General features: G+C 43.7%; 1 protein-coding gene and 1 long non-coding RNA gene across 13 annotated transcripts in view; one reads left to right on the forward strand and one right to left on the reverse strand.

Annotated features, from left to right (window-relative positions):
- Positions 1–6,332, forward strand: part of LOC119495083 — a 14,022-nt gene extending 7,690 nt beyond the window's left edge. The window contains exons 2-3 of the long non-coding RNA XR_005208357.1: positions 3,893–4,105; positions 6,182–6,332. This is a non-coding gene — a long non-coding RNA (uncharacterized LOC119495083). The remainder of the gene's footprint in view (positions 1–3,892; positions 4,106–6,181) is intronic.
- srgap2 (SLIT-ROBO Rho GTPase activating protein 2) overlaps positions 818–26,775 on the reverse strand; it is a 68,424-nt gene continuing 42,466 nt past the window's right edge. For 3 of the 12 annotated variants that reach the window (XM_037780520.1, XM_037780439.1, XM_037780274.1), the window contains 21 exons: positions 23,000–23,162; positions 19,357–19,419; positions 17,965–18,180; positions 17,522–17,650; positions 15,979–16,200; positions 15,373–15,474; positions 15,063–15,260; positions 14,856–14,940; positions 14,304–14,331; positions 14,028–14,058; positions 13,287–13,347; positions 12,993–13,070; positions 11,306–11,440; positions 11,114–11,219; positions 8,459–8,683; positions 6,790–6,869; positions 6,214–6,412; positions 4,331–4,471; positions 3,806–4,085; positions 2,727–2,837; positions 818–2,635 (listed from right to left, as the gene is read on the reverse strand). In XM_037780520.1, coding sequence (XP_037636448.1) covers positions 2,063–2,635; positions 2,727–2,837; positions 3,806–4,085; positions 4,331–4,471; positions 6,214–6,412; positions 6,790–6,869; positions 8,459–8,683; positions 11,114–11,219; positions 11,306–11,440; positions 12,993–13,070; positions 13,287–13,347; positions 14,028–14,058; positions 14,304–14,331; positions 14,856–14,940; positions 15,063–15,260; positions 15,373–15,474; positions 15,979–16,200; positions 17,522–17,650; positions 17,965–18,180; positions 19,357–19,419; positions 23,000–23,162 — 3,226 coding nt within the window. In that variant the 3' untranslated portion in view covers positions 818–2,062. Of the gene's footprint in view, positions 2,636–2,726; positions 2,838–3,805; positions 4,086–4,330; positions 4,472–6,213; positions 6,679–6,789; positions 6,870–8,458; positions 8,684–11,113; positions 11,220–11,305; positions 11,441–12,992; positions 13,071–13,286; positions 13,348–14,027; positions 14,059–14,303; positions 14,332–14,855; positions 14,941–15,062; positions 15,261–15,372; positions 15,475–15,978; positions 16,201–17,521; positions 17,651–17,964; positions 18,181–19,356; positions 19,420–22,999; positions 23,163–26,775 lie in introns of those variants that run through there. The other 9 variants (XM_037780842.1, XM_037780602.1, XM_037780678.1 and 6 more) reach the window with 7 other exon arrangements.

A 26,775-nucleotide genomic window follows, 5' to 3' on the forward strand; every position in this document is an offset into this window, starting at 1 on the left:
CTCTTTCTGTCTCCGTCTCCACCGTTTCAGTGCCCGGGACAGTGATGCTGCCGCACTACTGTACACAGCGGCACCTCTACACACAACAAACAGCTATTTCAGTCTGAGAATAACTAATAATAATTAACGTTGAACATGACTTGTGGGATTATTCCTTATTTCATGGGCTATTTGGGGATTTATACAATATTATAACATATTTCTATATTAAAAAAAACAATATGAAGCATTCGAATACTGATTTGGAAATTGATTACCATGGCAACGGTCGAAGCTTACATTCGGGTCAGCCCTACAGATATTTTTTAATTCATCATCAGATCTAATTTTGCTAAGGAACGTTTTAGCAAATAATAAAATAAAAAAAAAAAGTTTAAAGTCCTTAGATTTTTCTCGTCCTTTTTCTACTTAAAGCTGGTCCACCACTGGTGTTCTTACAGCAGCGACTGAAGACAACATATGTCTTTACCTGCAGGCTGTTTGTCTGGTCACATGTACACACAGTGCATATTTATTCAGCACTAAGGCTGCTGGTACTCTACACCGTTGCAGTTGGGTGGCATCCCTTTATGTTGGGTGGGCATTGCAAGGGGTGGGGGTAGGGGTGGGGTGCATACATACTCTACATCCACGCATGCTCACACAGGCGCGCACACACATGCACACACCCAGACAGCAACACAGTTCAACATTTTACCATTACAGATCATTAATCAACGACTGGGAACAAAACGTAACGGCAAAAACTTTGCTTAAGAAACGCATCGGATGAGGTGGTTGGTTGTGCTTCCATCTAAAAACACACTCAAAGAGGATCCTCAGCTCCATGCTTCCAGTTATCATCATGATTATTAAACATACATACACACCATAAGAATAATATAACCCTTTTTTTTTTTTACTGTTAAGTCTGAAGTATATAGTTAAAGGAGCAAGCTGTAACTTTGTTTGACCTGTGGCTGGTATATAAACCGATGCAATCAGCCAGCTCGCCATAGCGGCGGCCGGCTATGGCCCCAGCATGCAAGGAAAACCTGAAAGGCGTTTAGCTGCCACAAAACACCAACACACACATTTGGAGAGAATGTGTGCGCGTGTGTACAGTCCAACATTGCCTATAAAAATGCTGGGATTCAGTGGTCCCCTACACACGTAATAGAGCTGCAGGAGAGACGCAGCATAATGCCTCAAACTACCAGCTTTCATCATCTGTATTGCTTTATGTGTATTTAGAATTACTGTCGGCCATGTTTGGAGAACTTCGCTCCCGCTATGCTCCTGTTGTGGTACAGTAATCAAAAAAAAAATAATCACCAACATATCAAACACTGGAGGAAGAGATAAAATAAAGCCCCCACCACATGACTTACACTGATATTTGGCCCAGTTTTCTTTCCTTTCATCATCCCAATAGTCCACCTTTATCTCCAGTCTTCCACTTCTGAAGCAGCGAGTCAGTGTGTTTCATTTTCTAGTGAGAGCTCAGCATTTCACAGTCTATTCTCAGGAATCAAACACTCCCTTCCAGTCCGCTAGCCATGGGTCATTAAAAAGAAAAAGAAAAGCTGTCATGTCTACTATACAAAAATCAAACAGTGCTTTTTGTTCCTCACTTAGATCTGTGTGTGTAAAAGGCAAGTAACACTCCTGCACGCCCACTCAAACACAATTCCAAACATCACAAGCTAGTGTATGTAAGATGTAGGTCTGTAGGTGTCCGTCCTGAGTCCTGTTCCCTTTTCAAAAAAAAAAATATGTAAAATCCAGTGATGTCTCGGATCTCTGCGGTGGCAAAAGAAAAAAGTGTCTTTGGAGGGTGTTCACTAATCGAAACCCCTCTGATAGTTGACCTGTAGTACGCAGAGCTGCCAGGAAAGGGCTGAAAAAAAACACTCTTAAGGGAACATGGCGTCTTACGAACTCGCCTGGACACCGAGAAGTGAATGCTACACATGAGTAGTGGGTCAGGTCTTGTGTGAAACAAATGAAGTGCTTTCTGCACCCGGTAGAAGAGCTGTAAGAGTTTGTAAGAATCAGTTATCGTGGGTCAGATTGAGAAGTCCTAAGCCGGGCAGGATTTGTCGTTAGACTGGGTTGGAGGTGGAGGAGGAGGCGTGTGAGGGAGAGAGTGTAAGTGGCCTGTAAGCGGAGGAGGAGGTGTCGGGGGCACAGTAGAGGTCGGGGAACCCATGGCCGGACTGCCACCTCCGCTCTTCGGGAACACCACCGGCTTGGGCCTCGTCGCTGGGGGGCGCAGCTCCCTAAAGGAAGGTACAGATGAGGAGAGGGAGGAAGAGGAGAGAGAGGGGGATGTGGCGGAGGGTAACGGGCTCCGCGGTTGGCTCTTGACCGGGCGGAAGGAGGAGGGCACGTCGCTGGCGGAGGAGGCGCTGCGCTGAAGTGGGTGGGCGTGCGAGGAGCCCCCTTCGCTGTCCCGTAGCAGACGGGAGTGGAGCGGACTGGAGGGCTCCGAGGCTCCTCCTCCTCCTCCTCCTCCTCCTCCACCTCCACCCATGCCTTTCAGCTGCTCCAGTGTGTCCAGGACCACGTCGGGGGTGTGAGTGTGTTTCGAAGTGCTCTGTCTCTCCAACTTACTGAGCTCACTCAGGGCAGAGCTCATCGCAGCCTCGATGTCCTGCAACACGAGAGGCAGACAGGAAAAGTCAATATTAGTGCATACAAATACCCAAAGTAGCAGATGGGGATGTAAGTGATCTGAAACTCACCTGTGAGCTGTGCTCCACCTGGGATAAGACCTCAGGGTCCAGTGGTCTGTGGTTACTGAAGCTCTTAGATCGCCCCGCTGTAGTTGTCTTGCGTAACTGTGGACTCTCCACCTAAATGTTCATAATAACCTCAATTTAATGGATTATTCAGTGCAATACAGATTAAACTGTATAATAATGGTGCAATAATTTAACTCTGCAAAAATCCGCCATTAATACTGCATTAATACTTTACAAGGGCTGTCAATCCATTAAAATATTTGATCGTGATTAATCGCAAGATTGTCCGTAGTTAATCTTGATTAATCTCAAATTAATCACATGTTTTTTATCTGTTCAAAATGTACCTTAAAGGGAGATTTGTCAAGTATGTATGTGTATATTTATTATTGGAAATCAATTAACAATGCAAAACAATGACAAATGTTGTCCAGAAACCCTCACAGGTACTACATTTAACATAAAAAATATGCTCAAATCATAACACGGCAACAGCTGTCAGTGTGTCAGTGTGCTGACTTGACCCAAACTGCATGTGATTATCATAAAGTCTGTAAAGGGGAGCCCGCTACAGTCTGTAAAGGGGAGCCCGCTACAACTTAAATATCACAAGTTGCGTTAGGGAAATTAGTGGCGCTAAAATGATTTTGCGTTTTCACGTTATTGTCATGTTAACTTTGACAACCCTGTACTGTACATTTCAAGAAATAATCTTATTTAAGTCTTATTTATACCATTCTTGTATTCTTATATTTAACACACTGAATAGATTCCACTTCTCAGCATTTTGTATTTACACTGGTATTTATTGTATGTGTCTGATGCACATAATTGTACATATTTATTAGATTTCTAATTTCTCATTGTTATTTTATTATTTATTTATATTTATGTATTACATATAGCTTTATTTCTGTTTTCTTACATTTCTGTGCTTTTATATAAGAACTATAACATCCCCATTTCCCCCCGGGGATCAATAAAGTATTTCTCATTGTGATTCTGATAAATGCTTCCCAACATTAAACGAAATGGTTCATTCACTCCATTAATTTGTTGAAGGTAAGATGTTACAGTACCTTGGTCTTGAGAGAAGAGTGGCGAGTGACTGAGTTGAGGATGCTGTGAGCGCTGACGGGTCGTTTGTCTCCAGCTTCTTTCACCAGAGCCCCACCAACAGGAAGAGAGGCAGTTCTCGGCCCTCCTCCTCCTCCTCCTCCTCCTCCTCCACTTCCACCTCCTCCTCCTCCGCCACCACCTCCTCCTCCTCCTCCTCCGCTGGCTCCTGGACTCGTGCTGTCGCTCTCGGAGCTCCGGAAAGCTCTTCGGATGCTCCCGGACTCCGGACGTTTCCTCAACCTGAATGAGACAAATATTCAGTTATGTTTTTCTATTATTTACTGTGTTGTTGTGATTCGGTTCCAGGGGTCAGCCAACTCAGGGCAAAAAAGTCTGAAAACAACCACAAAAGAAATCTTCTGTTTTCTGTTTATGGTTTTGGTTCCTCACTTTTTTACAATTTTTGGCCCCAAGTTTATTCCCACATGATTAATTTCATATCAACTGAAAGCTGCAAATGAAAATCTATGAAACACTGTAAATACTTTGAGACACACTTGTTCAGGTTGGCCAGGTAGATGTCAGCCACATGAGCTCCAGTAGGAGAAGCAGCGCTGCCTCTAGTGGACACTCTCTCCTCCAGCAGGTCCCTTTCGGTCTTTGGACTTCCCCTGCCCCCGTCAGGCCTGAAACAATCAAACAGTAGACAGTTTATAAATCATTGCTGTGTCTCCATCTTGTACCAAGCTTGCAGAGGAGGATCTCTCTCTCTCACTGATACATTACATTTAAAACACAAAGCTTACCAACACTAATCCTAAAAACTAAGAAAAGTGACGGCAACTTAAAGGGAAAATCCAGTATTCTGGATATCATTCTCTTGTCTGGTAGGACTACTGATCTACATAACTTTTTACTCACCACCTCTGAATTTTGGGAAACGTGGACTCTTACAAGAACACTTACAGTTTGACTAATAAGCCTGAGCTTCACACACTTGTCTTTGCTTATTTTCATGCAGTCACAGAAAGTATTCCCCTCTAAATCCCTGCAGCCAGAGCCACAGAAGTGTAAAGAATCGTCACACTTGTGTCAACAAACCACTCAACACGGAAAGTTAACAAGGAAGTTGATCTGCTACATGTACTGTATGATATGCAGTTTGCTTTGTACGTATCATAGCAGATCAACTTCCTTAACTACGGGGATTTCCAGTGGACTACTTTCCGTGTTTACTCTTGGTCAGATTATTTCCCTTGATGTTTTTAGTAGAAGGCTCTTTACTGTTTGCCCCGATGGCAAGAGTTCGTATTTCCCAAAACTCTGCAACGAGGCGATGAGTAAAATATTATATTAGATATATCATGATTAATATTTACAACAGACAGGGGCGATTCTAGGATCAGACCTTTAGGGGGGAGTGATGACTTGAGTGATGATAAAATGAGAATGTGACGAGTGTACAGTACAGTCAAGGGCGTAGGTTTCATTCCAACATTGATGGGGGGGGGCATATCAAGTATGGCGTCTGGCGGTCCTCCCCCAGGAAATTTTGAGCGTCAAACACTTCATTTCCTGCATTCTGGTGCACTAATTGCTGACATCAAGTTATGATGGAAATGTCTTGGGCTCAATGAATCCACAAGAGTCTTAGCTTTACAGTGACACCCAATTTATGCAATTCCCTAAACCCATTCTGGGTAGGGACCCCAGAATGCAGAAATATTAATATACACAATTTTTAGAATATGAAATGAATAATAAAAACTACGTTTTTTTGTGATTATCATAAAGTGGGCATGTCTGTAAAGGAGAGACTCATGGGTACCCATAGGAAACCCATTTTCTTTCACATATCGTGAGGTCAGAGGTCAAGGGACCCCTTTGAAAACAGTCATGCCAGATTTCCCTCGCCAAAATTTAGCCTAAATTTGGAGTGTTATTTAACCTCCTTCTCTGGTTGGTTGGTGGTTGGTACCAACGGATTTCTGAGGTTTTCTAGTTTCATATGATACCAATATTTTCACTCATTCACTCAAGCGTTAAGACGGCGTCCGCTACAGCCTCTTAAAGACAGTAATGTCAGCATTCTCAGAGGGTCTATGATTATTTTTTAGGGGTGCTGATATTAAATTTAGGAGTGCTTGAGCACCCCTAAAATGAAAAAAAATCGCGCCTGACAACAGACAAAAAAAAATATGAGAAATACTGCAATTTCTTAATTAATGTTTTTGTTTTTATTTATTTATTTTGCAAAAATTAAGACTATACAAACATAACAAAAAATAAATGATATACAGTGTAGGAATGAGGCAAAAAACCCCCACTGGGCTTATTTGAAGCCTCCACCTAAATAGTGTTAAAATTTCACACGTGTTATTCTGTTCCTTATGCAGATATCAAGACTAGCGACTGGAACACATCTTACATGTCTTGGATCACAATGTACTGGTGCGGAATCAGTCCATCCACTCCGTTATGCCGTCCCTCCCACCAGTCTTCAGAGGCTCGCTGGTAGAGAAGCAGAGATGCGCCCTTCTTGAACGTCAGCTCCCGACTAGTCCGGCCGGTGTAGTCGAACCGAGCGACGGCTTCGAATGGGTCAGACTCTGAAACAGCCAAGGAGCCTGAGATTCAGAGGATGGTGGACAGACACAGGAGGTGGACAGAGAAGCAAGGGGGCAGCAACAAATAAGAGAGAGAGAAGAGAGAGAGAGAGAGAGAGAGAGAGAGAGAGAAGAGAGGGGAAGCTAGATTAGTGCATAGCAGGTTAGTGCTGCTGTGTTTGGTGACAGCACAAATGTTAAAATAGCTGAGCAGTAACAAAGCAGCTTAATAAACATGTTACTGGGAGAGGGATGTGAGCTGGTTTAAATGGTTAGAGCCATAGTAACTGGTGGGAAAAACAGGATGAGATTTCATAAACTGGTGGCAAAAGGAAACTGGCTTCATCAAGTACAATATATAAAGTACTGCATGTATTCATGTGTGTCCGTTTATGCACCATCTTCGCTGTTGTTGCGGACAGAGACGGTGTCAGGTGCAGGCTCTTCCACCAGGGGGGGCTCACAGTGTGGACTGTCACTGAGGTGGACACAGAGAGCAGATGAGGTTAGAGGACACAACAGACACTCAGACTGGACAACATGTGTTGATGACTCACATACACTGACCTCATATTCCTCTTTTAAATCACATAAGCTCATGCTTTATGCACCACGCCACTGCTTAGATTTTATAACCACGTTGCAAACCTCTACACTCCTTGAAGTAACATTTTTGTTGAATATGTAAGTCTAAGCAGAGACCTAGAGCTGAGTTTAGGCGCATCCAGGGCCGTAGGCCACCAGGATTTTACTGAAGTCATGAGTCCAAGCCACTCCAAGGCACCCTCCGCCCCTCATCAGAAAACTGACCAGACACCAGAAAGAAAGTCTTTAAATATCTTCAATTATTTGGAGTTTTCTTTTATTATATACATCTTTAATTATATTTTCTGTAAATTTCTCTACACAAGCAGGAATGTAGTCATCCAGACTGCACTCATACACCGTTCGTAGCTATACCTACAAAAAAGTAGGTGGATGGGTGGGTCAAAAAACACCAGATTTTCGCCCAGGAGACCGGTGTTTATACCCCGTGTGAAACCAGAAGTCAACGTTGATTTATTTGTCACATAACTTCCCGTAACGAAGTTATGCCACTTCCGGAGTTAATTTGAACCCAAACCACAATCTTTTCCCAAAAGTAGTTTCTTTGCCTGAAACCACGTTGTTTCCTGTTAAGACGGAAGTTTATTAATAAGACTGTATGCATGTTATGAGCGGGAACTGAGACGTGTTGCTGGACATTTGTAGAAAAATGCATGAAAAATGAGGAAATAATCTTTCGTAAGTTATCATACAAACCGTTGTATGAGGATATGTTGAGTTATTAATATACATAATGAAATGTGTTTCTTGCACATTTTATTACGAGAAAAATTCTGGTGAAGAAATGCTGAATGCTTCTTTTAGCAATTTATTAACTTATCTTGGCTAAAAGTTGTTACATTTTACTATAGTGACTCTACATTGAGACTGAAATCAACCAATTAAATACCAACTATATGTCCATTTTAACTGTTAAATGTAGACCCCCCTTCCCAGAAGTACAGTATTGATCACATGACCTAAAAGCTACAGTAGCTGTGGTGCAACAAAGCCCAGTCATTCCATGGTGATAATATATTCTGTCAACACTTTCTACAGTAGAGACCAAGAGCTGCTCCTCCAGCGAGACTCTTACAGTCTAAACAACTGCACTGACTGGCAGTAATCATAATAACCGGTGCCGAGGCTTGTCATTACAGTAAAATTGACCCTTATGTGCATTGTGGTGTGTGTGTGAGTGTGTGCATGCTGTGCTCTCCCAGGCTGATGTGGTCAGGCGGTACTTTAATCTCCTGTGTGATGGAGGGTAAGCTGATCCTCGTGGCCCTCTGGCCCTGAGCGGAGCAGACAAGCTGAGCCCCCCCATCACTCCACGGCAACCCCTAAATCAACCCCCTCTTTCTGTCCTCCTCATCATCTCCAAGCCCCCTCTAGTTCGATAACAATTGGACAAGACATCCCCTGCTGTCCCACTAGTCTCAGTAATTCAAGTTCTTGCCCTACGCGACTTATCAAACTCACCAGAAGTCGTCTCCAGCTCCAGGGATGGCGTAGATGGGGCCCTGCATGTCCTGCAGTCCGGGGAAGATGGTGTCATGGTGGATGATGATAGTTTTAATGAGCTCGTTGACGTGGGCCTGGCAAGAGACCTGGTCGTTGCCCTCGGGGACAGACATCAGGGTGGGGCCGAAACAGATGGCCAGGTTGTAGGGGTCCATCATGTTATCGTCGCTGTACTGGGACAGGCTGGGCGGAAGAGAAAGGCATTACCTCATCCGTACTTATTAAACACATAATATATACAAAACTGACTATGCACACAAACAACCATGACATCTCATCTATTGCATACATCCCCTCCACCAACTTGTGAATATCTGTGCGTGTCGGATTGCACGAGGTCCAACGGTAAACACGACCCGATCCTGCGTCAATACATCACTTCATTTGTACGTCTGTGGTGATGGAGGCTCTGATGATGTGCGTGTGTTGCAGTGTTTGAGAAGTAGCAGGAGCATCGGGGTGACTGTAAATCACTAAAGGAATAGAAGAAGCTCCCTTTCGGTCTCCACTTGGTTTACCCAGGAGTCTCATATTTCAGGTCTTACACATCTCTCTTTCTTTTTGTCTTTCACTCCCTTCTGCTACCTCCTTTTACTCAAAGGTTTCTGTGTATTGGGTAGATATAGTCAACCAATACTGCACCAAACAGAGTGCACATGGAGAAAACAAATGTTTTGTCAGATTACTTTTGGTGTAAACTACTACTTACTATGACACAAGCCCTCCTGTAGCTCCTATTGCACCCACAACTCACTTTATTTTAATGGCCTCTACTGAAGCTTCTTCACATTATCCCTTATCAGCCAGCGCTTTTTGATGGAGTCTGTCCTCGCCTTTTTAAAGAGTTTGTGGCTGTTGTGAACCAATTGAGACTCTGTATGTGATATTGGGCTATACAAATAAACTTAAAGTGGAATATTGTCCTCAAGGAGGGAAGCTTCCAGATCCCTGAGTAATAAAGAGGCAGAAATAGTCATTGCACTTTGGACTTTCATAAGGGTCTGTACTGGTTAAAGGATGTTTACGTTTGGTGTGAGAAGGCCAAATGAAGGCCCTTTAACCTCATTGTGGTGTTTATCAAACTCTCGAGTGTGTATGAGGAAATGTTAGAGGATCGTAAGAGCATAAGGATGCTCCTTAAAGGTGCTGAATTCGAAATTCAGAGCATTAATATAGCAGCAAACAACTATTTGCAATGTAAAGATATAGAGCAGAGAATGAAACCGCTCTCCCTCTGTGTGTGTTGAAATCCCAGTTTCTCATCTCTTTGTTTAAGTAGCCAGTCTGGCTGCACATGTATGTTAGTGCATGCGAGTCCCTCTGTGTGTGTGTCTCACTGGCTAGCTAATCGCCGCCGCTCTGCACTGCTCTCATACGGCGGTTACTGCTGATAACGCCGCCTCAACCCATGCCGTCGTCGCGGAAGCGTAGTGTCCATCCTCCGGTTCCCTTTCCCCCAGGTTAACATGGTTATCTCTGTCAGCACTGTTGCTGTTGTTTGCACGGTTTGTGCCGTCAGCATCGTTCAATCATAAGCATTATACCGCCATTGTTTGGTGTAGCAGTGGATCTTCTTTACAGCAGCATTGCAAAAAATCTCTGTGTGAAAGGGGCAACAGATATGCTCTGAATTTGGAATTTATCACCTTTAACTGTTGAAAGGCAGCTCATCTGGCCTCATTACTTTTATACGTACGAGTTTCACGTTTTGGTTTGATGGTCTCAGAATGGTTGCATGCTGCCAGAAACAACAGCTTTGAAAAGTTTACATGAAAGTGGATTTGCGATTAACTGGATTCAATGAAGCCAAGGGCTTTAGCTGTTTCTTGTAGTGCATGATTCTTTGTGGTTTATGGTGATTGAAAACTGTTTTTTTTATTGTCAGTGGATTTTGTATACTGAAGATGTTTTTGATGGATATTTAAAAGTGATCGACCTTGAGGCTGGCATCTTTTGACACATATTAGCATTAATTGAAAAGGTCCAGGAGTAGAGCTGTCATCTCTAATTATACATTTTGCTCTCAGTGTTCAGAATAATAGTTGCAGTCTTTTTCACCCTACACCCTATAACATGCTCACAGTATACAGAGAATACAGAGACTGATGTATGTTGGGTGCTCAGCTGAGAGTATTTATTGTATGAGATAAAATCCTGATGAAGCCTGAGGTGAAATGCATCGTCATATGTAAACTGTGAACTATTAACTTTTGAAGAATATTGACACAAGCCTCTCAGTGTGATCGATAATCTACTTTTGTTTAAGTTTCCTGAGACTGCATCACAGCGGTGTTGGTTTAATTCAGTGGTTGTTTTTGTGAACGCAGCTCTTGATGTTTAGCTGCTACCAGGTTACTTCCATCTGTCTGTGAGCTTCATGCATCATTTCTGAAACTGCAACAACAACCAAACATTTGGCCTCTTTTGAAATGAGCGCCTCAGGCCTGAGGTTTCTCCGAAACTCAAATATAAGAAATGGTGATTGTCACACCGGTTTCACTGCGTACAATGTGCAGTTGCCTTTGCCTCTAACTTTGTTTTTTTTAAAATAACATTACATAACTCACATTATAACTAATGTGTGTGTGTGTGTGTGTGTGTCCTGCTACTTACTGGTTGAGGAAGGCGAACAGGTATCTCATGATGATGAGGGTTTTGCTCGGCAGAGATTTCAGAACTTTTTTAATGTGGACTGCCCGCTCTTGGAGGCTCTCCATCGCTGGAAAATAACACGACACCCATGAGATTACTCACACAATCGAGCACATAAATACACACAAACAGACAAAAGAATGAGAGACTCACAGACACAGGATATGAGGTCATGGAAGACTTCCTTAGGGAAGAGGGCGTGGTCAAGTCCTCTGAAGTAGAGCTTCAGGACGCCAGCGATGGAGTCCATGTCGTGGTCATTCTGGTCCCCTGCCAGCGGGTCCTCACCTACATCCGGATACAGCAAGACAGAAAGAAGAGTAAATAAAAAAGTAAACTTTATTTATAAAGCACTTTTTAAAAACAGCAGTTCCAAAGTGCTTCACAGTTAATAAATATTCATAATAGTACACAGCATGAAAACACATATACAATTTATAAAAAGGAAATCGATACTCAACAATAAAAGCAATAAAACACATCTAGGGCTGTCAATCGATTAAAATATGTAATCGCGACTAATCGCATGATTGTTCATGATTAATTGTGATTAATCGCACATTTTTTATCTGTTCAAAATGTACCTTAAAGGGAGATTTGTCAAGTATTTAATACTTTTATCAACATGGGAGTGGGTAAATATGCTTGCTTTATGCAAATGTATGTTTAGATTTATTATTGGAAATCAATTAACAACACAAAACAATGACAAATATTGTCCAGAAACCCTCACAGGTACTGCATTTAGCATAACAAATATGCTCAAATCATAACATGGCAAAATCAAGCCCAACAGGCAACAACAGCTGTCAGTGTGCTGACTTGACTATGACTTGCTCCAAACTGCATGTGATTATCATAAAGTGGGCATTTCTGTAAAGAGGAGACTCGTGGGTACCCATAGAACCCATTTTCAATTCACATATCTTGAGGTCAGAGGTCAAGGGACCCCTTTGAAAATGGCCATGCCAGTTTTTCCTCGCCAAAATTTGGCTTAAGTTTTGAGCGTTATGTAACCTCCTTCGCGTCGAGCTCAAATTACATGGTTGATTCCAATAGATTCTTTAGGTTTTCTAGTTTCCTATGATGCCAGTATCTTCTAGCTTTAAAAACTGAGTCTGTTACAACATAAAAATTACAAAATGCATTATTATAGCAGTAACTTTGACAGCCCTACAATTTATAGAAAACAGATTATCAACAATAACAGCAATATAAAAAACAAAACAGAATTAAAAACAAAAAAAACAAAAGTAATAGAAAGCAACTTATAAAAACATTAGCCTATATAAGTGGGTTTTTAAAAAATTTTTTAAAATGTGGTACTACAGACTCAGCTGACCTGACTGTGGAGGGGGGGAGGCAGTTCCATAGAGTTGGAGCTAAAACGGTAAAAGCACGGTCCCCCTTTGTTTTGAGCCTGGACCGTGAAATATTTAAGGGCAACTGGTCAGAAGATCTGAGTAATCTTGGAGCAGAGTATTGGGTTATAATTTCAGAAATATGAGAGGGTGCCATGCCATGGAGATGGAGGGCTTTGAATGTGATCAAGAGGATCTTGAACTGAATTCTGAAACATACAGGAAGCCAATGTAAGCGGGCCAGAATGGGGGCAATATGTTCTTTTTGTTTAGTGTTTGTCAAAAGCCTGGCTGCCGCATTCTGAACCAATTGAAGTCAAGCAATTGCAGACTTGCTTAAACAAGAACATAAGGAAGTACAGTAATCCAGGTGGGAAGGGATAAAAGCATGAGGGAGTGGGAGAGAAAAGATAATAAGGCACTGGAAAAACTCAGTTTGTTTTAAATGCTCAGGTTTTCCTGCTGGATGATAGTCTTACCTCTCTCAAAGGCGTTCTTGATGTCGTTGACTTCCACCTGAGAGCCTGACACCCTGAAGATGCCCTCATGCTGCAGACCTAAACAGACATAGGTGTTTAAATCAAGACCCTTTTTTTTATAGTTCCAGAGATTTTGCATTTTTTTTTTTTGTAGTTTCAAGCTGAGACGTTCTGGTAACATTCCCAGTTTAATTTGATCCAGAACCAATCACACTTTGACTCAACAATGCAACCAATCACTGCACAGGAAAAGCCGATGCTAAACCTATCACATCACCGGAGAATTTCACTCACCATGGCGACTGATGAAGCGGATGCAGCTCTCGACCATCAGAGGAATGGCCTCGCCAGACTCCTGAAATAGAAGGAGAGAGGAATTACTCCCGATGGAGGGACACAAGACAGGAGACCGGTGTGGAAATAAAGCACATCTTGTCAGGAGGATTTCCGCACACAAGTCTGCACACGCACATGCTTCGGTGCACACATTTATGTGTGTGTGTGTGTGTGTGTGTGTGTGTGTGTGTGTGTAGGGGGGGGGGGGGGGGCTGGGTACCCAGCTGTTGCTAGGAGACGGCGCTTTTTCCTTTTCCCTTTGTTTGTTTGGGGTTTCCAGAAATTTCTGTGAGGTGAAGCTGTGGACGGTATTTTTGGCCGATATGTGTGCCCATTGTTATGTGAATCCCGCTGTGGGTTTAATGTGTTTAAAAACCTGACTGTCATTTGAAATAAACAATAAATTGATGTCTCTGTAAAGTGTGAGCTGGTGGGCAAAACACAAGCTACCCACAAGGGGGAGCCACAAACATGAGATTCCCCAACGGAGCACTAATGTGTTGTTTCAGATTGCATGGAAGTGCATTAACAGACTGTACGGATTCAACCAAATGCATATTTGTGTATTAGATTATATGAATCTGAGTTATGCGATAAATACCAAAGTGCTGTCGACCTGTGGGCGGAAGATACTGTGAGAAAACAGCCACTGACAGCCACTCGGAAACAAAGACACACACACTCATGACAGATAATTACCTGCTTCCGTACCGCCGAGTTTCTCCGTCCACTACACAGAGGGAGAGAAAGAAACGGCGCTCTGTCATTATGTCTCCAGAGAAAGTCTATTTATACTCACAACTCTGGTAACGCTCTATTTGTATACACAGACACATATGCACGTGTGTTGAAAAATATCTATAAACGGTGACGGGGGAAAATAATACCCCTGCCTGCCAAGAAATCAAGCTGCTATGGTATACGTGAGTGTGTGTGTGTGTGTGTGGACGTGTTTCCTTCCTTCACCACACCTACCTGGCAAGGCAACAGTCAGTCTTCTGACCTAAAGGAGAGAGAAACAGGAAGAGGGGGAGGGGAGAGAGAGATAGTTATAGTAGAAGCAGGACAACTGAGGAAACCGTTTAAGATGGACAGAAACAAACTTCCCACTTGGGAAGCTGTGAACACACACAGTTTAGGAGAGGTTTTCCTGTAAGGTTGTGGAATTGCAGACACATTCGGCCCTGAGGAACCCCCCCCACCCCCCTCCCGTCACTCTTAAACACACAGCTGCATCCACATATGGTCACTGTCACTGTGACCTAGCCCTCCACTCACTCACACACACACAGCTTGTGATTATTAGATATATTAAACCCTCTCTGCTTCCCTGCATGTGTCCTGATGTGTCCCATTAAACCATCATGTCTCTGATCTCCCCGTGCCGCCTCAGGGCACCAAGCATTTCCCTGAATCCATCTCCCTCCTACTGGGGGAGCTCCCAGTACACACACACACACACTCAGACAGACGGAAACAAGGGCAATGTCTAAATGGTATGAAGGACACTCTGACAGTCCCACTCACTCTCTCCCAGGGTCTTGTCGATGAGGTCATGCTTGGCCTCCAGCTTGGTGATCAGGTTCCTGCCTTCCAGGAACTCCTTCAGCTTCTACAACACACAAAGACACACTGGGGGTCAGACACACAATGTGGGCAGATTACGCTCATATTTAAAACCGCACTAATGCTCCTGACAAATCATCGCTGACCACAGCTACATGTAGCACTGACCGTGAAGTAAAACTGCTCCGTCTCCTGCTGGTTGGCCCGCCGTTTGGCCAGACTGGGCTTACTGAGATAGGATTCACTGAAAGTGGACTTGACCGACTCCATGCTGTTGCTGTGATGGAAGCACTCGGAGACGTCGTAGTCCTCCACCGTCACCATGTCCTGGATGGTGGACAGAGTGGCCTCCATGGTTTTCTTCACCTGATGGGTGATGAGGAAGAGAAGAAGAGTTAAAAAGCAAAAGCTGCGATTAACACACAAGACAGCTGCTAAGAGGTGAGAGATGAATTGATAATGTTAGAGGATGTCTGACCTCCTCATTCTCGATCTTGAGTGTGGAGAGGCGGGACTGCAGCTGCTGACACCTCTGGAGCAGATCGCCTTCCAGCGGCTGCTGTGCACAAACCACTCCCATCTACACCCACATACAGTGGAAAATGAGACAGTATCAGTAACAACAGATAATGAAAACAACCTTCCCAGTGCGCAGACTAAGGCCTTTACTCACCGGGGGAGTGACGAATAAACATGAAAATGCAAAATACTCATCTGCAAATATCATATGTCTAGGGCTTCTATTGTGAAAGGAAAGAACATAAGCAGTGGATCTGGTCTGCGCTGCCTCGGACAAGGTTGAAAGGAGTAATACATTTTGCCGCCCTGGTTTGGACTACGGAGCCTCCGTGTTGTTGTTTCATAAATATAGGAGCAAATCGACCTTGTTCTGAAAACTTTGGTGATCTTTCAGGCAAATATCTCCTCGGCAAGCGATGGTCACTCGCCTGCATTCGCGCCTGTGTGGCCGCGCCTTTAATAAGAGCTATTTATCACTGAAGAAAAGACGCACGCCTACTAATAATGATATGGCGGCCTAATATGTCATGGCCTAATAATAATGACATGAGCACTAGAACTGTACCGTGTCTCCCATGTGGGACTGGAAGTCAAAGCGAGCCGGGGGGCAGAAGACGTTGTTGTAGGTCTCCATCAGTTTCTGTTTGTCCCCGTTGGCCTCCAGACTCTCTGCGGCTCCGTCCAGCGTCTCCAGGCCCGAGTGTTTGGATGTCTCTACGTTCTGTTCTGCAGATAGGTAGGTCCTCAGGGCGCGGTGCAGGCTGGCATGGTAGCCGAGGTCACAGCACTGTCACACATGCACACAAAAAAATATATACATAAACACACATCTTGTAGGGCCCAAAGCCAGGTTTGCACACATCTAGAGCGAGATGGGAATCAGATCTGAACATAACAATTGATGAACAGCTCTGCTCAAATATGTGTGAAGACAGTTTGTCAGCTACTATGAATGCCCAGTACAGACTGGTTCATTGTAATTTCCTCCATCATCTGTACCTCACCCCACAGAAATTACATAAATCCAAACCTGGATTGTCAGAAATGTGCTTCAGATGTGGTATAGAGGTCTGCTCCTTCCTGTACTGTAGCTGGCTTTGTACAAAGGTGAGGCCATTTTGGTATGACTTTTGTGACACCATGACCAAGATCAGCGGAGTTACCTTCCCATTAGATCCTGAGTGTTGCTTACTGGGGAATTTCACAAGTGTCAGTGGATCTTTAACTAATTCCCACATTAAATTTATGGAAATCGTTGGTAACACTTAATTTTACAGGTCCGCAAATTCCATGGTAATTAGGTGATAATTAACAAGTAACCTATTTGAAATTTCTTTGAAATTACTGCCAAATTACCCCAATATTTACCACAAAATTGATTAAAAATTACTTTATTATTAACATTATTTAATATTTCTCTGCTAAAATAGAATATAATCATCAATATAGGGCCCTTAGGCTTGAGAAGCGACTGTACGCTGCTGTTCATCGTAGGTGGAAAACAAAAACTAATAGAAGACATTTCTGATCAGGCACAAATCTCACAATTGTGTGACTTATTGTCTACACAAATGTAACTTGGTAGCTAATGTAATGATTCAGGGAGGTTTTTAAAGAAATTTCAAAAGAAGTTATTTGCTAATTATTATCTATTTATCAGCAGACATGGAAATAAAAGCCAATCCATAGGTACATCACTGACACCATCATAGGGATGTGATCATTTAGCCAGAAGGCCTCCTTAAAGGATATGACACAGTGTCAATGCGGCCTCTCTTTAGTGGTGCACTCCATGCACTGCATAGAGTGCAGCCAACCAACACTGTTGGTTAAAGAAAATCAAGTGAAGAGAAATCATGTCAGTGGACAACACCACTGTGATGTGAGCAGTGTTGGGAAGCAAAGAGACAAAGAGGAGAGAACACGCAGAGAGTCTACTGGCTTCATTAGGAGCACTGAAGCTAATGTGAAGAGACTGACCGAGAGGCCACCACCGGCTAGAGCACAGACACACACACACACACACACACACACACACACACACACACACTATGTCTACAAATGTTAACTGCTCCCACAGAGTAACACGGTGTGTTGTTTATACTCACGTCAATGATGTCGGAGAGGTCGTGGATGTAATATTTGAAGACACAGCTGTTGGTGGCCTCGAGAGCCAGCAGGTACTCGTTCCTGGCCTTGATGGCCTTCAGCTTGTTCTCTGTGTACTTAGCTTGTCTCTGATAAGAGGGAGAGAGATTGTAAAGGAGAGAATGAAAGAAATCAGGCAAGAAGGAAAGAAGAAGGGTAATGACAGGTAGAGAGGGGGGAAGGAAGCGAGAGGAATAACAGGTGTTAGGGTGAAACGCCTCAATATTGATTATGGATAATAAGGAGTGGAGAACCGTGTTGCAGTGACAGGCCCCAGCTGTAGTAGACAAGGTTAGCAATAAGCCAGTCGTGCACTCATAAATCATTCATGAGACACACATTGTAAGTTAGTGTGCCAACAGGTGGAGAGCTCTGAAACAGCTTCCCCCCCGGCCCCGCTCACCTTCTCCTTCATCTTCTCGATTTTCTTGACGCTGGAGCGCCGGACGGGCTTCTCGTCGCTCTTGATGGTGGCCAAGGTGTCGGGGGAGCGCGGCGTCTGTCGGTCGTCTTGTCGACCGGAGCGTCCCATCTGCTTCTCCTCCTGCTTCTCCGCCTCCTTCAGCTTGGACTCGGCATTGATGCTGTCAGTGTTGTACATGTGGTACGTCTTCATCACCTGGGAACAAGGGTGGAGATTTGCAGGCAAACGTAAGTGTGGGCTTTCCACAGAGTGTCTTTAACTTTAGTTTTTGGCTCTTGTTCAACAGCGGGATGACGCCAGTCAGCATAATGAGGAGAGTGGAGCACACAACCAGCACAATATTCACAGACAGATTTTTTTTTGCCGCTGGTATTCAAAAATATTGCAGCGAATGAGTCACACAAGCAGCCTCCTCTACTGTACACCACCGCTGCGCTCGGACACGGTGGTATGAGTTCGACATGAAAAGTTAAACACATGAAACAAGTGTGTGTGTGCAGCGTCAGCCTTATTCCAGTGGCCACCACCAGAGCCATCATTATGCTGGTCTAACCCTTCCACAATACTGCAGGCAGACACACTAGTCATGCATGTGAGCGTGTGCGCGTCACTCAAACCAGATCTATTTCTATCTCTTACTATATACTATAATTACAGCATAAGAGCTGCTTTTATAGGGCCTGGCTGAGCTGCAGATACAGTTGCTTGCTGCTCGGAGCTGCGCTGTGGGAGGATACTTTGCCCACACACATACACATACAAACACGAACACACAGACAGTGGAACACACTCTGATTGCCTCAGTGCTTTTGGCAGTACCATGGACATGTGTGCAACCAGACGCTGTGAAGCCCCAGACAGCGTGAGAAGACCGAAACAACAGACATGTGATGTCTGAAATACCAATGATCAAATCAGACTGTCCAATTAGTTATACAGATAGACAGTTAGTTTACTATGATCACTCTGATTTAGTTTTGCTAACATTTGCTAATTAGTAGAGATGCGCTGATATTACTTTTTCAGTCCCGATAGCGATACCTGGGCTCTGTGTGCTGATACCAAGTACCGATCCGATACCAGTGTTTAATCAATAAGCTGTATGCCTCACCGTGTGGAAGTGACTGGGATCATTCGTTTATGTGTAAGGCAACATCAGGCTTGACTTAAACCACCTTGCACCTTTGGTTTTGAAATATGCTGTTAAATAAAGCAGTTTTTATCTTCCTATAACACCTGTGCAGAACAAACTGCTAACCCTGACACGACAAGTGCTACGGTCTCCCCGTTGAGCTGTACGGGATACAAGAGATCACAACCCATAATTATGGATCCACATTTTGTGATTGCAATGTCAGTAGTTTCTCTTACCGCGTAAAGCTCATTAAGAACTTTCATCAGGTCCTCTTGCAGCTGCACGCCGACCTCTTTGCTCTGAAGGGACAGAGGGAGAAAAAGAAGGATTAGTGTAGCTCAGCATCATTACTTGCAGCTTCTACCGTCTGTCCATCTACCTCGTCGTCTCTCTGCCAACTAATGACATCCATACCCGCTCAGTCATGTGGTCAACCAACTGCCCCATCATCAATCAAGACTAGATTATCTGGCTAAATGGGAGCGGAGGAGTCGCTAGTGCAGATAAATGAGCAAAGCAGGAATGAACTTGATGGATGAAGACTTTAAGGAGGAAGCTGCAGATAGATACCGATCTTTACATGTTGGCAGGGAGGGAAAAAAGAGCAAGCGAGAAAAGGGCAAGAGGACGACGGAGCCAAAGACAGAGGGCAAGATGACGAAAGTGCAAAAGATAAAACGGAGACAAAAGAGGGAGGACAGGGAGTAATACAGGCACTACCATTCTCCAGACATTACTGCCGGGAGCCACTGTTGACTGATGACTTCCCAGCATCCCACAGATCAGGAGACTCCACGCAACAAACGTATGTACACGTGGACACACAAACACGCACTTGCATTCACAGCTCCTCTTATGCTTTTGAAAGGACACCATTCAGACTGGGTTTTAATAATGATGCAAAGAGAGACATAAACTTAGCTAGAAAGGAACCACATGTCTGCACACAGATTCACAAGACAAATAAGATAGACTTAAAGGTGCATGTGTGTAAGATCTGGTAGCATCTAGCGGTGAGGCTGCACATTGCAACCAATTGAAACCTCTCCCATGTGCTAAGCGTGTAGAAGAACTACAGTGGCTGACGTGAAAACGTGAATGGCCAATAATAAATATATACGCACATTTGCATAAAGCAAACATATTTGCCCACTCCCATGTTGATAAGAGTATTAAATACTTGACAAATCTCCCTTTAAGGTTTTAATTATACAATAAATTATGGACAATCATGCGATTAATGGCAATTAAATATTGTAATTGATTGACAGCCCTATTATACTCAATTTCTGCCAATAGATCCCCCTAAATGTTACAGACTGTTCCTTTAAATAGAAAGCAGACAGGTTAAGAAAAAGCAGGGGATAAGCATGTGGGGAAATAAAGGAGGAGATAGAAAAAAAAAACAAAGACAGACAACTGAAAAAAAAATGTGTTTAAGGAATGCAGAATGAAAGCAAGAACAGATTTCTCCAGCGCATGTTGAGCATCTGTCTTCATCTTGGACGAGGGCACAGAAGGGGGAGGGGTGGACTAAAACAAAAGTGGATGCATGGTGCTAAGGTGAAAGTTGAATGGAGAAAAGGAAGGAAAATAGGGGATGCATCAAGAAGATGTTTACATGCTGATGGAGAGAGATGGGAGGGTTTTAGAGAAGAAGGAAACAGTAATGATAATCGTTAAACTATTTGGGGGAGTTACGGAGAGCAGAAAGGTCAGGAAGAGAGGTAGAAAGGAGCAAAGGAGATATTTAAGGTAGTGCAGAGGTAACAGGATAACTGTAGTTGTCCCACCCTTGCTCTTTAAAGTGCTATAGGAGACTCATATTAGGTGACAACCAGACAGCTCACAGCCAATCAAAAGACAATCATCCATGACTGAGCCCTCCCATCTATCAACTGTGGATCCTGACCTTTGGACTTCTCGTCTTGCCTGTGGTCGTCTGTCTGGCTCTGCAAAGAACGGCAACAGAAACCAGCAACTAGCACGCTTCATTAGCCCCTGTTGGTGTATGAGGTCCAAGTTGAGACTGTGTACTCATTAATACAGCTTGACTCATTAGAGCTTCCTCTCTTTCAGTGACGAGATCTCATAAACACTCCCGCTGTGCTAACAGTATCACTCCGCACTGCTTTCCACACCGGCTCAGATGAATGTGATGACTTCTCTAATATGGGTCGTGATGTTCGTCTGTTATAAATGAACTAATTAACTAGTTAATTAGCCATCAGAGCATTCTCTCTCTCTCTGTGTGTGTGTTTGTGTGCAGCCTGTTTATGACCCAGACATGATGGAAGCAACCCTCGTGCCAAAGAACCTGATAAAAATAGAAATCAATGCCCATGACTTGACCAAGACTGAGAAAAAAAGGGGGAAAAAAGAGTGTTTGTATTGTACTGGTCTATCAGATGAGGGTGGAGGTTTGTGTGCGTGTGTTCTCATCGCCTGCGATCAGACTGTAAGTGTAGTTCAAAGACGACCTATCTGGTTGGAAATCAGGAGCCTCTGCCATGACATTCCAGACACAGACGGCTTCACTTTGCCTTCCGAACACACACACTTATCTCCCTATACTTGTGAGGGCTTTCCACTGATTACATTCTTACACCCTATCCTCAGCCCTCCTCACTTCCATCCTTACCTTTAACTTAACCCTTAAACTTAATATTTTAACCTAAACACCAGTTCGAGGCTATATGCACTCATCATTTGAAAAGGTAACGATCAGCCACCTTAAACCTTTTTAAGTCCCCTTAAAGTAAGGCCCACCTAAAAATAATCAATATCCGTTTAAGTGTGCGCTATATTTACAATATTTTCTCTCCTCAGACGGCCTTTTACTTCTCCTTTCTGATGGGGAACTGAACTGAAACTTATCTTTGCTCTCTCTCCAAAGCAGACAGAGTCAGCTGACAGAAACAGTATAGATACATTTCACTTTCAGTTCAGCTCCCCATTCAAAAATATTCTAAAGGTAACGTACACTTACATGGATATATATTTCTTTAGGTGAGCCTTTGCTTTAAGTGGCTAAAATACGTTTTGCTGCCGTCCCCGTCCACAGCAGTACATTGCTTCAAGTGAAGTTTGATTGTAACGTTAGTATATCCAGCGTCCAGATGCAAAAGTGAACTGCAGTCAATGAGCTGCGACCTGTAAAGGCCCGCTGTGGACGACATGATAGACTCAAAGCCCTGAAGCCCCGCCCCCACTGCTGCACAGAGTGCTATTGCGTACTTATTCAAAGTTTATTGATATTGAACGTGTCAAAATTGCGCCAACTTCGACACTGCACGTTCTTGGGCTCCCATCAAAACACCCGCCAAGTGTGAAGTAGATCAGATGGACGGTTCTCGGGATATGTGAAGGACATACACACATACGTACAGAAGAAGATTACTTGTTGTACAGTTCAATATAAGTCCAGCCTGGAGGTGAACAGCTGTCTCACAAGGGAAGACTCAGTCTTGTTATTTGCTCTACAAGGTCACATTAAGCTCTGATCTCCACAGAAATCTCTTCATCCCCTCTCTCTGTTCTCTCTCTGTTCTCTCTCTTTCTATTCCCATTCCCTCAGTTCTTTCTTTTTCTGTTCTTCTTCCACATTTCTTTTTTCCCACCATCACTCTGCCTCATCTTTTTTCTCTCAGGCTAGCAAGGCAGAGATCAGAGGCGACAAGAATGAGGCTACTGTATGAAACACAGACAGTATAAACTCTCCTGGCCTGAGGTTCAGCTGACTTGTTGCCGTCAGTCAATAAATCAGCCAAGACAGAAAACAGATGCTGGAGACGGATAGACAAGGCAAAAACATGACATGGATTCAGCATATTGGACAAGAGTCCTGCTGTGTTTGTGTGTGTTTTGAGTGTGCGTTACCTTCTTGAAGAGGCGTCCTGAGTCCTCGCTGATCTGTGCGAAGCGGGGGATGATGTTGTTGAGGTAGAGGTCGGACAGTGTGGCGTGGTCGCGGCTCTCCCTCTTCACCTGAAGCAGCAGCAGGTTCCAGCAGTTCACGGGGGATAAAATGCTGTGCTCCTTCCTGCAAGCAGAGAAACAGAGTCTTCAAAAATGTATTCAAGGACCTCCAAGCTTCTTTTTAGATAAATGACTAACATTAAGTCTCTTTCATCTTCTAATTTCCCCCTTTCATCCTGCTGATAGATGTGCACACACATGTACACACACACAGGCCTACATCATGTAAAATGTAAAGATGAGCATACTGTGCAAAAACACACAGTTTTCACAAAGATGAGACAAGGCTTCGGGATAAAAGACAAGGAGGGAGAGAACGCCTGGGCAGATTTATGCACAAAACAGCCACACACACACACACATACACACACACACATACATACACACAGGGTCGGTGAGCCAGCCCAAACAGAGGATTCAGCCAGGGTACAAAACCCAGCAGGGAGAAGTAAGACTCCCCCACAAGCACAGCTGTCGCAGAGAGGAATAAGAGAAAAAGATGTAAAAAAAAGAGACAGAAAGAGAGATTTAAAGGAACAGCGTGTAACATTTCGGTGGGATCTATTAGCAGAAACTAAACTTTGTTTTCTAGTGCTGTAACGTGATAATTACACAATTAATGGAAGTTTGTTTTAACGCCACTAATTTCTTTAACGCATTAACGCAACTTGTGATTTTTAGTTATCGCGATTTTCACAATTAACTATGGACAATCATGCGATTAAACATGATTAAATATTTCAATTAATTAACAGCCCTAATGTTTTCATTAGTGTGTAATCACCTGTAACTTAGAACCGTTGTGTTTTCATTAGCTTAGAATGAGTCCTTCATATCTACATGGGGAGTGGGTCCTCTTCACGGAGTTCGCCATGTTGCTCTGCCATGTTTCTACAGTAGCCCAGAACGGACAAACCAAACACTGGCTCTAGAGAGAGCCTTCCACGTTTTTACGTTACCTGAAGGCCACCGTAGTTCTCCGACGCGCCCGTGAGCCGCAGAGTGCAAAACCGTGGTACCGCCAGCCGCCGTCTGACTTCCGTTGCTCCTAAAATTGGGTTATTATGGTAAGGATGGCCTCTGAGCGAGGTGAACGGCACTATATCGGTTTTACACTCTGCGGCTCACGTAACCGCAATCTTGGAAAGGGAGGAGTGAGCGGAGGGGTATTCAGTTGGTTGCAAACTGCAACCACACCACCAGATGCTGCCAATTCCTACACACTGTCCTTATAAAGACTGTAATGATTTCACTAAGAGTCTAATAGCTCAATACGGTTTCATTGTCTTCGCTTCAAGTGCCAATAAAGCCACAAAATGCAAGACTGTCAATGCCCTGCTTACACGCCAACAACACACGCCCTTCAGAGTCTGCACACAATGTGTGTGTGTGTGTGTGTCCGTGTGTGTGTGTGTGTGTGTGTGTGTGTGTGTACAGTATGTGTTCTGGATGATTCACGGATGATCTAGTGGGTAAAATGGATTATGAGTGAGTGTAAGTGCATGAAAGACGGTCTTTGTGTCGTTAAGAGCAGCTTTAACTGGATAGAGACAGCAAAGAGCTGCAGGGCATTTACATCACACACACACTAACACACACACACACACACACACAAATGGGGGTCAGTAGAAGTGGAGCAGTGACCCAAGCATCCACAAGGTCAGACAGACAGAGAAAGTCTTTGACCGGGGGGTATAGAGTGGGGGTGGTGTCCGTGGGGAGTGTAAGTGTGTGTGTGTGTGGGAAAGTAGGGCCTGATGAGATGAGTCATAGACAGTGATGTGATACGCTGGTACTCGCTGTCACCGATCAGATGGTCAGATGACTAACAATAATGATTTCACAAGAAAAAAATCCACCTACTCATTATTAAAAAAGCCCAAATCCTGAAATACTCGATTGGTCGTGTGCTTAACTTGAGCAACGGTCATGTGGACACGAGTGTTTGAATCACTTTCTGCTTTCAACTTCTGTCTGTGTGTTTTCCTGTGTGTCTCCGTGTCTGTCTTCATCGGTTACACAACATTTTTCTCCACCAAAAACAGGGCCGCAGTTCCTCTATTTACTCAAGCATTTACCTCTCCATGTGACATGTCACCCTCAGCCCACCAGTGATCGCCATGGTAATGGCACTGCAGCAACGGGTGAAATATCACCTAACTCTCTATGACCCACGGCTATCACAAGGTAAACAGTGAAATGTCAGCGGCCCTCCGAAGGTCACATGGTGCACGCTGGGAACAGCCAGTCAGTCCTCGGGTCAGGTGCTGCCGTGACTCACATTGGAGGGAAAATGCTAAATGGTCATCTTACATTCAGGATCAAAAGGCGTAGCATTAAACCGGGCATCGCTGCTGGCGGTTTAGTGCAACTGACGCAGACTTAACAGTTAAATGCTCTGACTGAACTTAAGGTCTGTCGAGGCGAATGGCTGCAGATGCACTTGTTGTTTGAACAAGACTTTTAGTATTATATTGACACAAGGATGCATGAAGAAACAGGTCTGGCTGCACAAAATACAGGCACAGTGTGCTATTAGAAGAACTACTATTAGATTTTTTTTTTTATTATGTTTGTCTTACGAAGGGAGTGTTTGTTAATTGTTTTGTTTTTTTTCATTTGTGTGAATGCTTTTCTGTGATGGTTGTAAAACAAAAGACTTGTAATCCAGAAATAAAACATTTCAAAAAATTATATTTATGATATTATATTATGGCATTAATTGATTTATATTCCTAGTTTGCTTAAATATTGTATAAAAGTCATACGAATAGCTGTAATATTATGCCATTATTAGTATTGATTGGGTATCAATTAGGAGTGGGGGAAAAAAATTGTGAATTTTGAATCCTTAATGTGTCTGAAAAAAAGTGGCTTAATGAGACTACAAAACGTCATCACACTGACTTGTCCGCCTTTACAGCCTGTATACTCGCGCTCATGCGACCGTGGTGTAGTTTGTTTATAGCCCAACTTTAGCTTTTTACTTCTGGCGATTGCATTTACGCTTCAAAAATCATAAAAGTGGTGTTCATTTGTGAAGATTATTATATCTATGGAAAAATCCCATTGGCTTTTTGTCGATGGAACCAGGGCGATGCTAACTTCCTGGTTGGCCTACAGAAATACGTCATCCCTGCAGCACTCTATTATATCCATGACTGAGGACATCATAAATGTTGTATTCTTGCACTATGCTGGAGGAAAAGCTGCGCTAGTGAACAGATTTACGCAAAACAGATGCAAAACAGACATTTCCGGTCCCCGTGTGGTCATATGACCATTTGATCTTTAGAATCAGAACACAAAACCCACATTGAAATAATATGTCGCTGTAGCCATGGGTTGTGTGAGGGGCTGCAGCTCATTAACTGTGGAACTGGCCTAATATTTAGCATAAGGATGAGCTCTGAATCAGTGTGCGACTTGTGGGGGCTTCTCCATGTGACCAACCAGCCTGTCAGCCTCGGGGCACACACACACACACACACACACACACACACACGCACGCACACAAAGACACACACAATACGGTTAAACTGTGAAACCCTCCTCCACCACTGCTGTACACAGTCTGCCAAATAGCAGGAATACCAGGGGTCTCCACGGGATCAACACACACACAACCCTCACACCCCACATTGCTTGGAGCCCCATCAACGCCTGGCTGTACGGAG

This window comes from Sebastes umbrosus, chromosome 1 (genome assembly GCF_015220745.1).
Source record: "Sebastes umbrosus isolate fSebUmb1 chromosome 1, fSebUmb1.pri, whole genome shotgun sequence".
NCBI lineage: Eukaryota > Metazoa > Chordata > Actinopteri > Perciformes > Sebastidae > Sebastes > Sebastes umbrosus.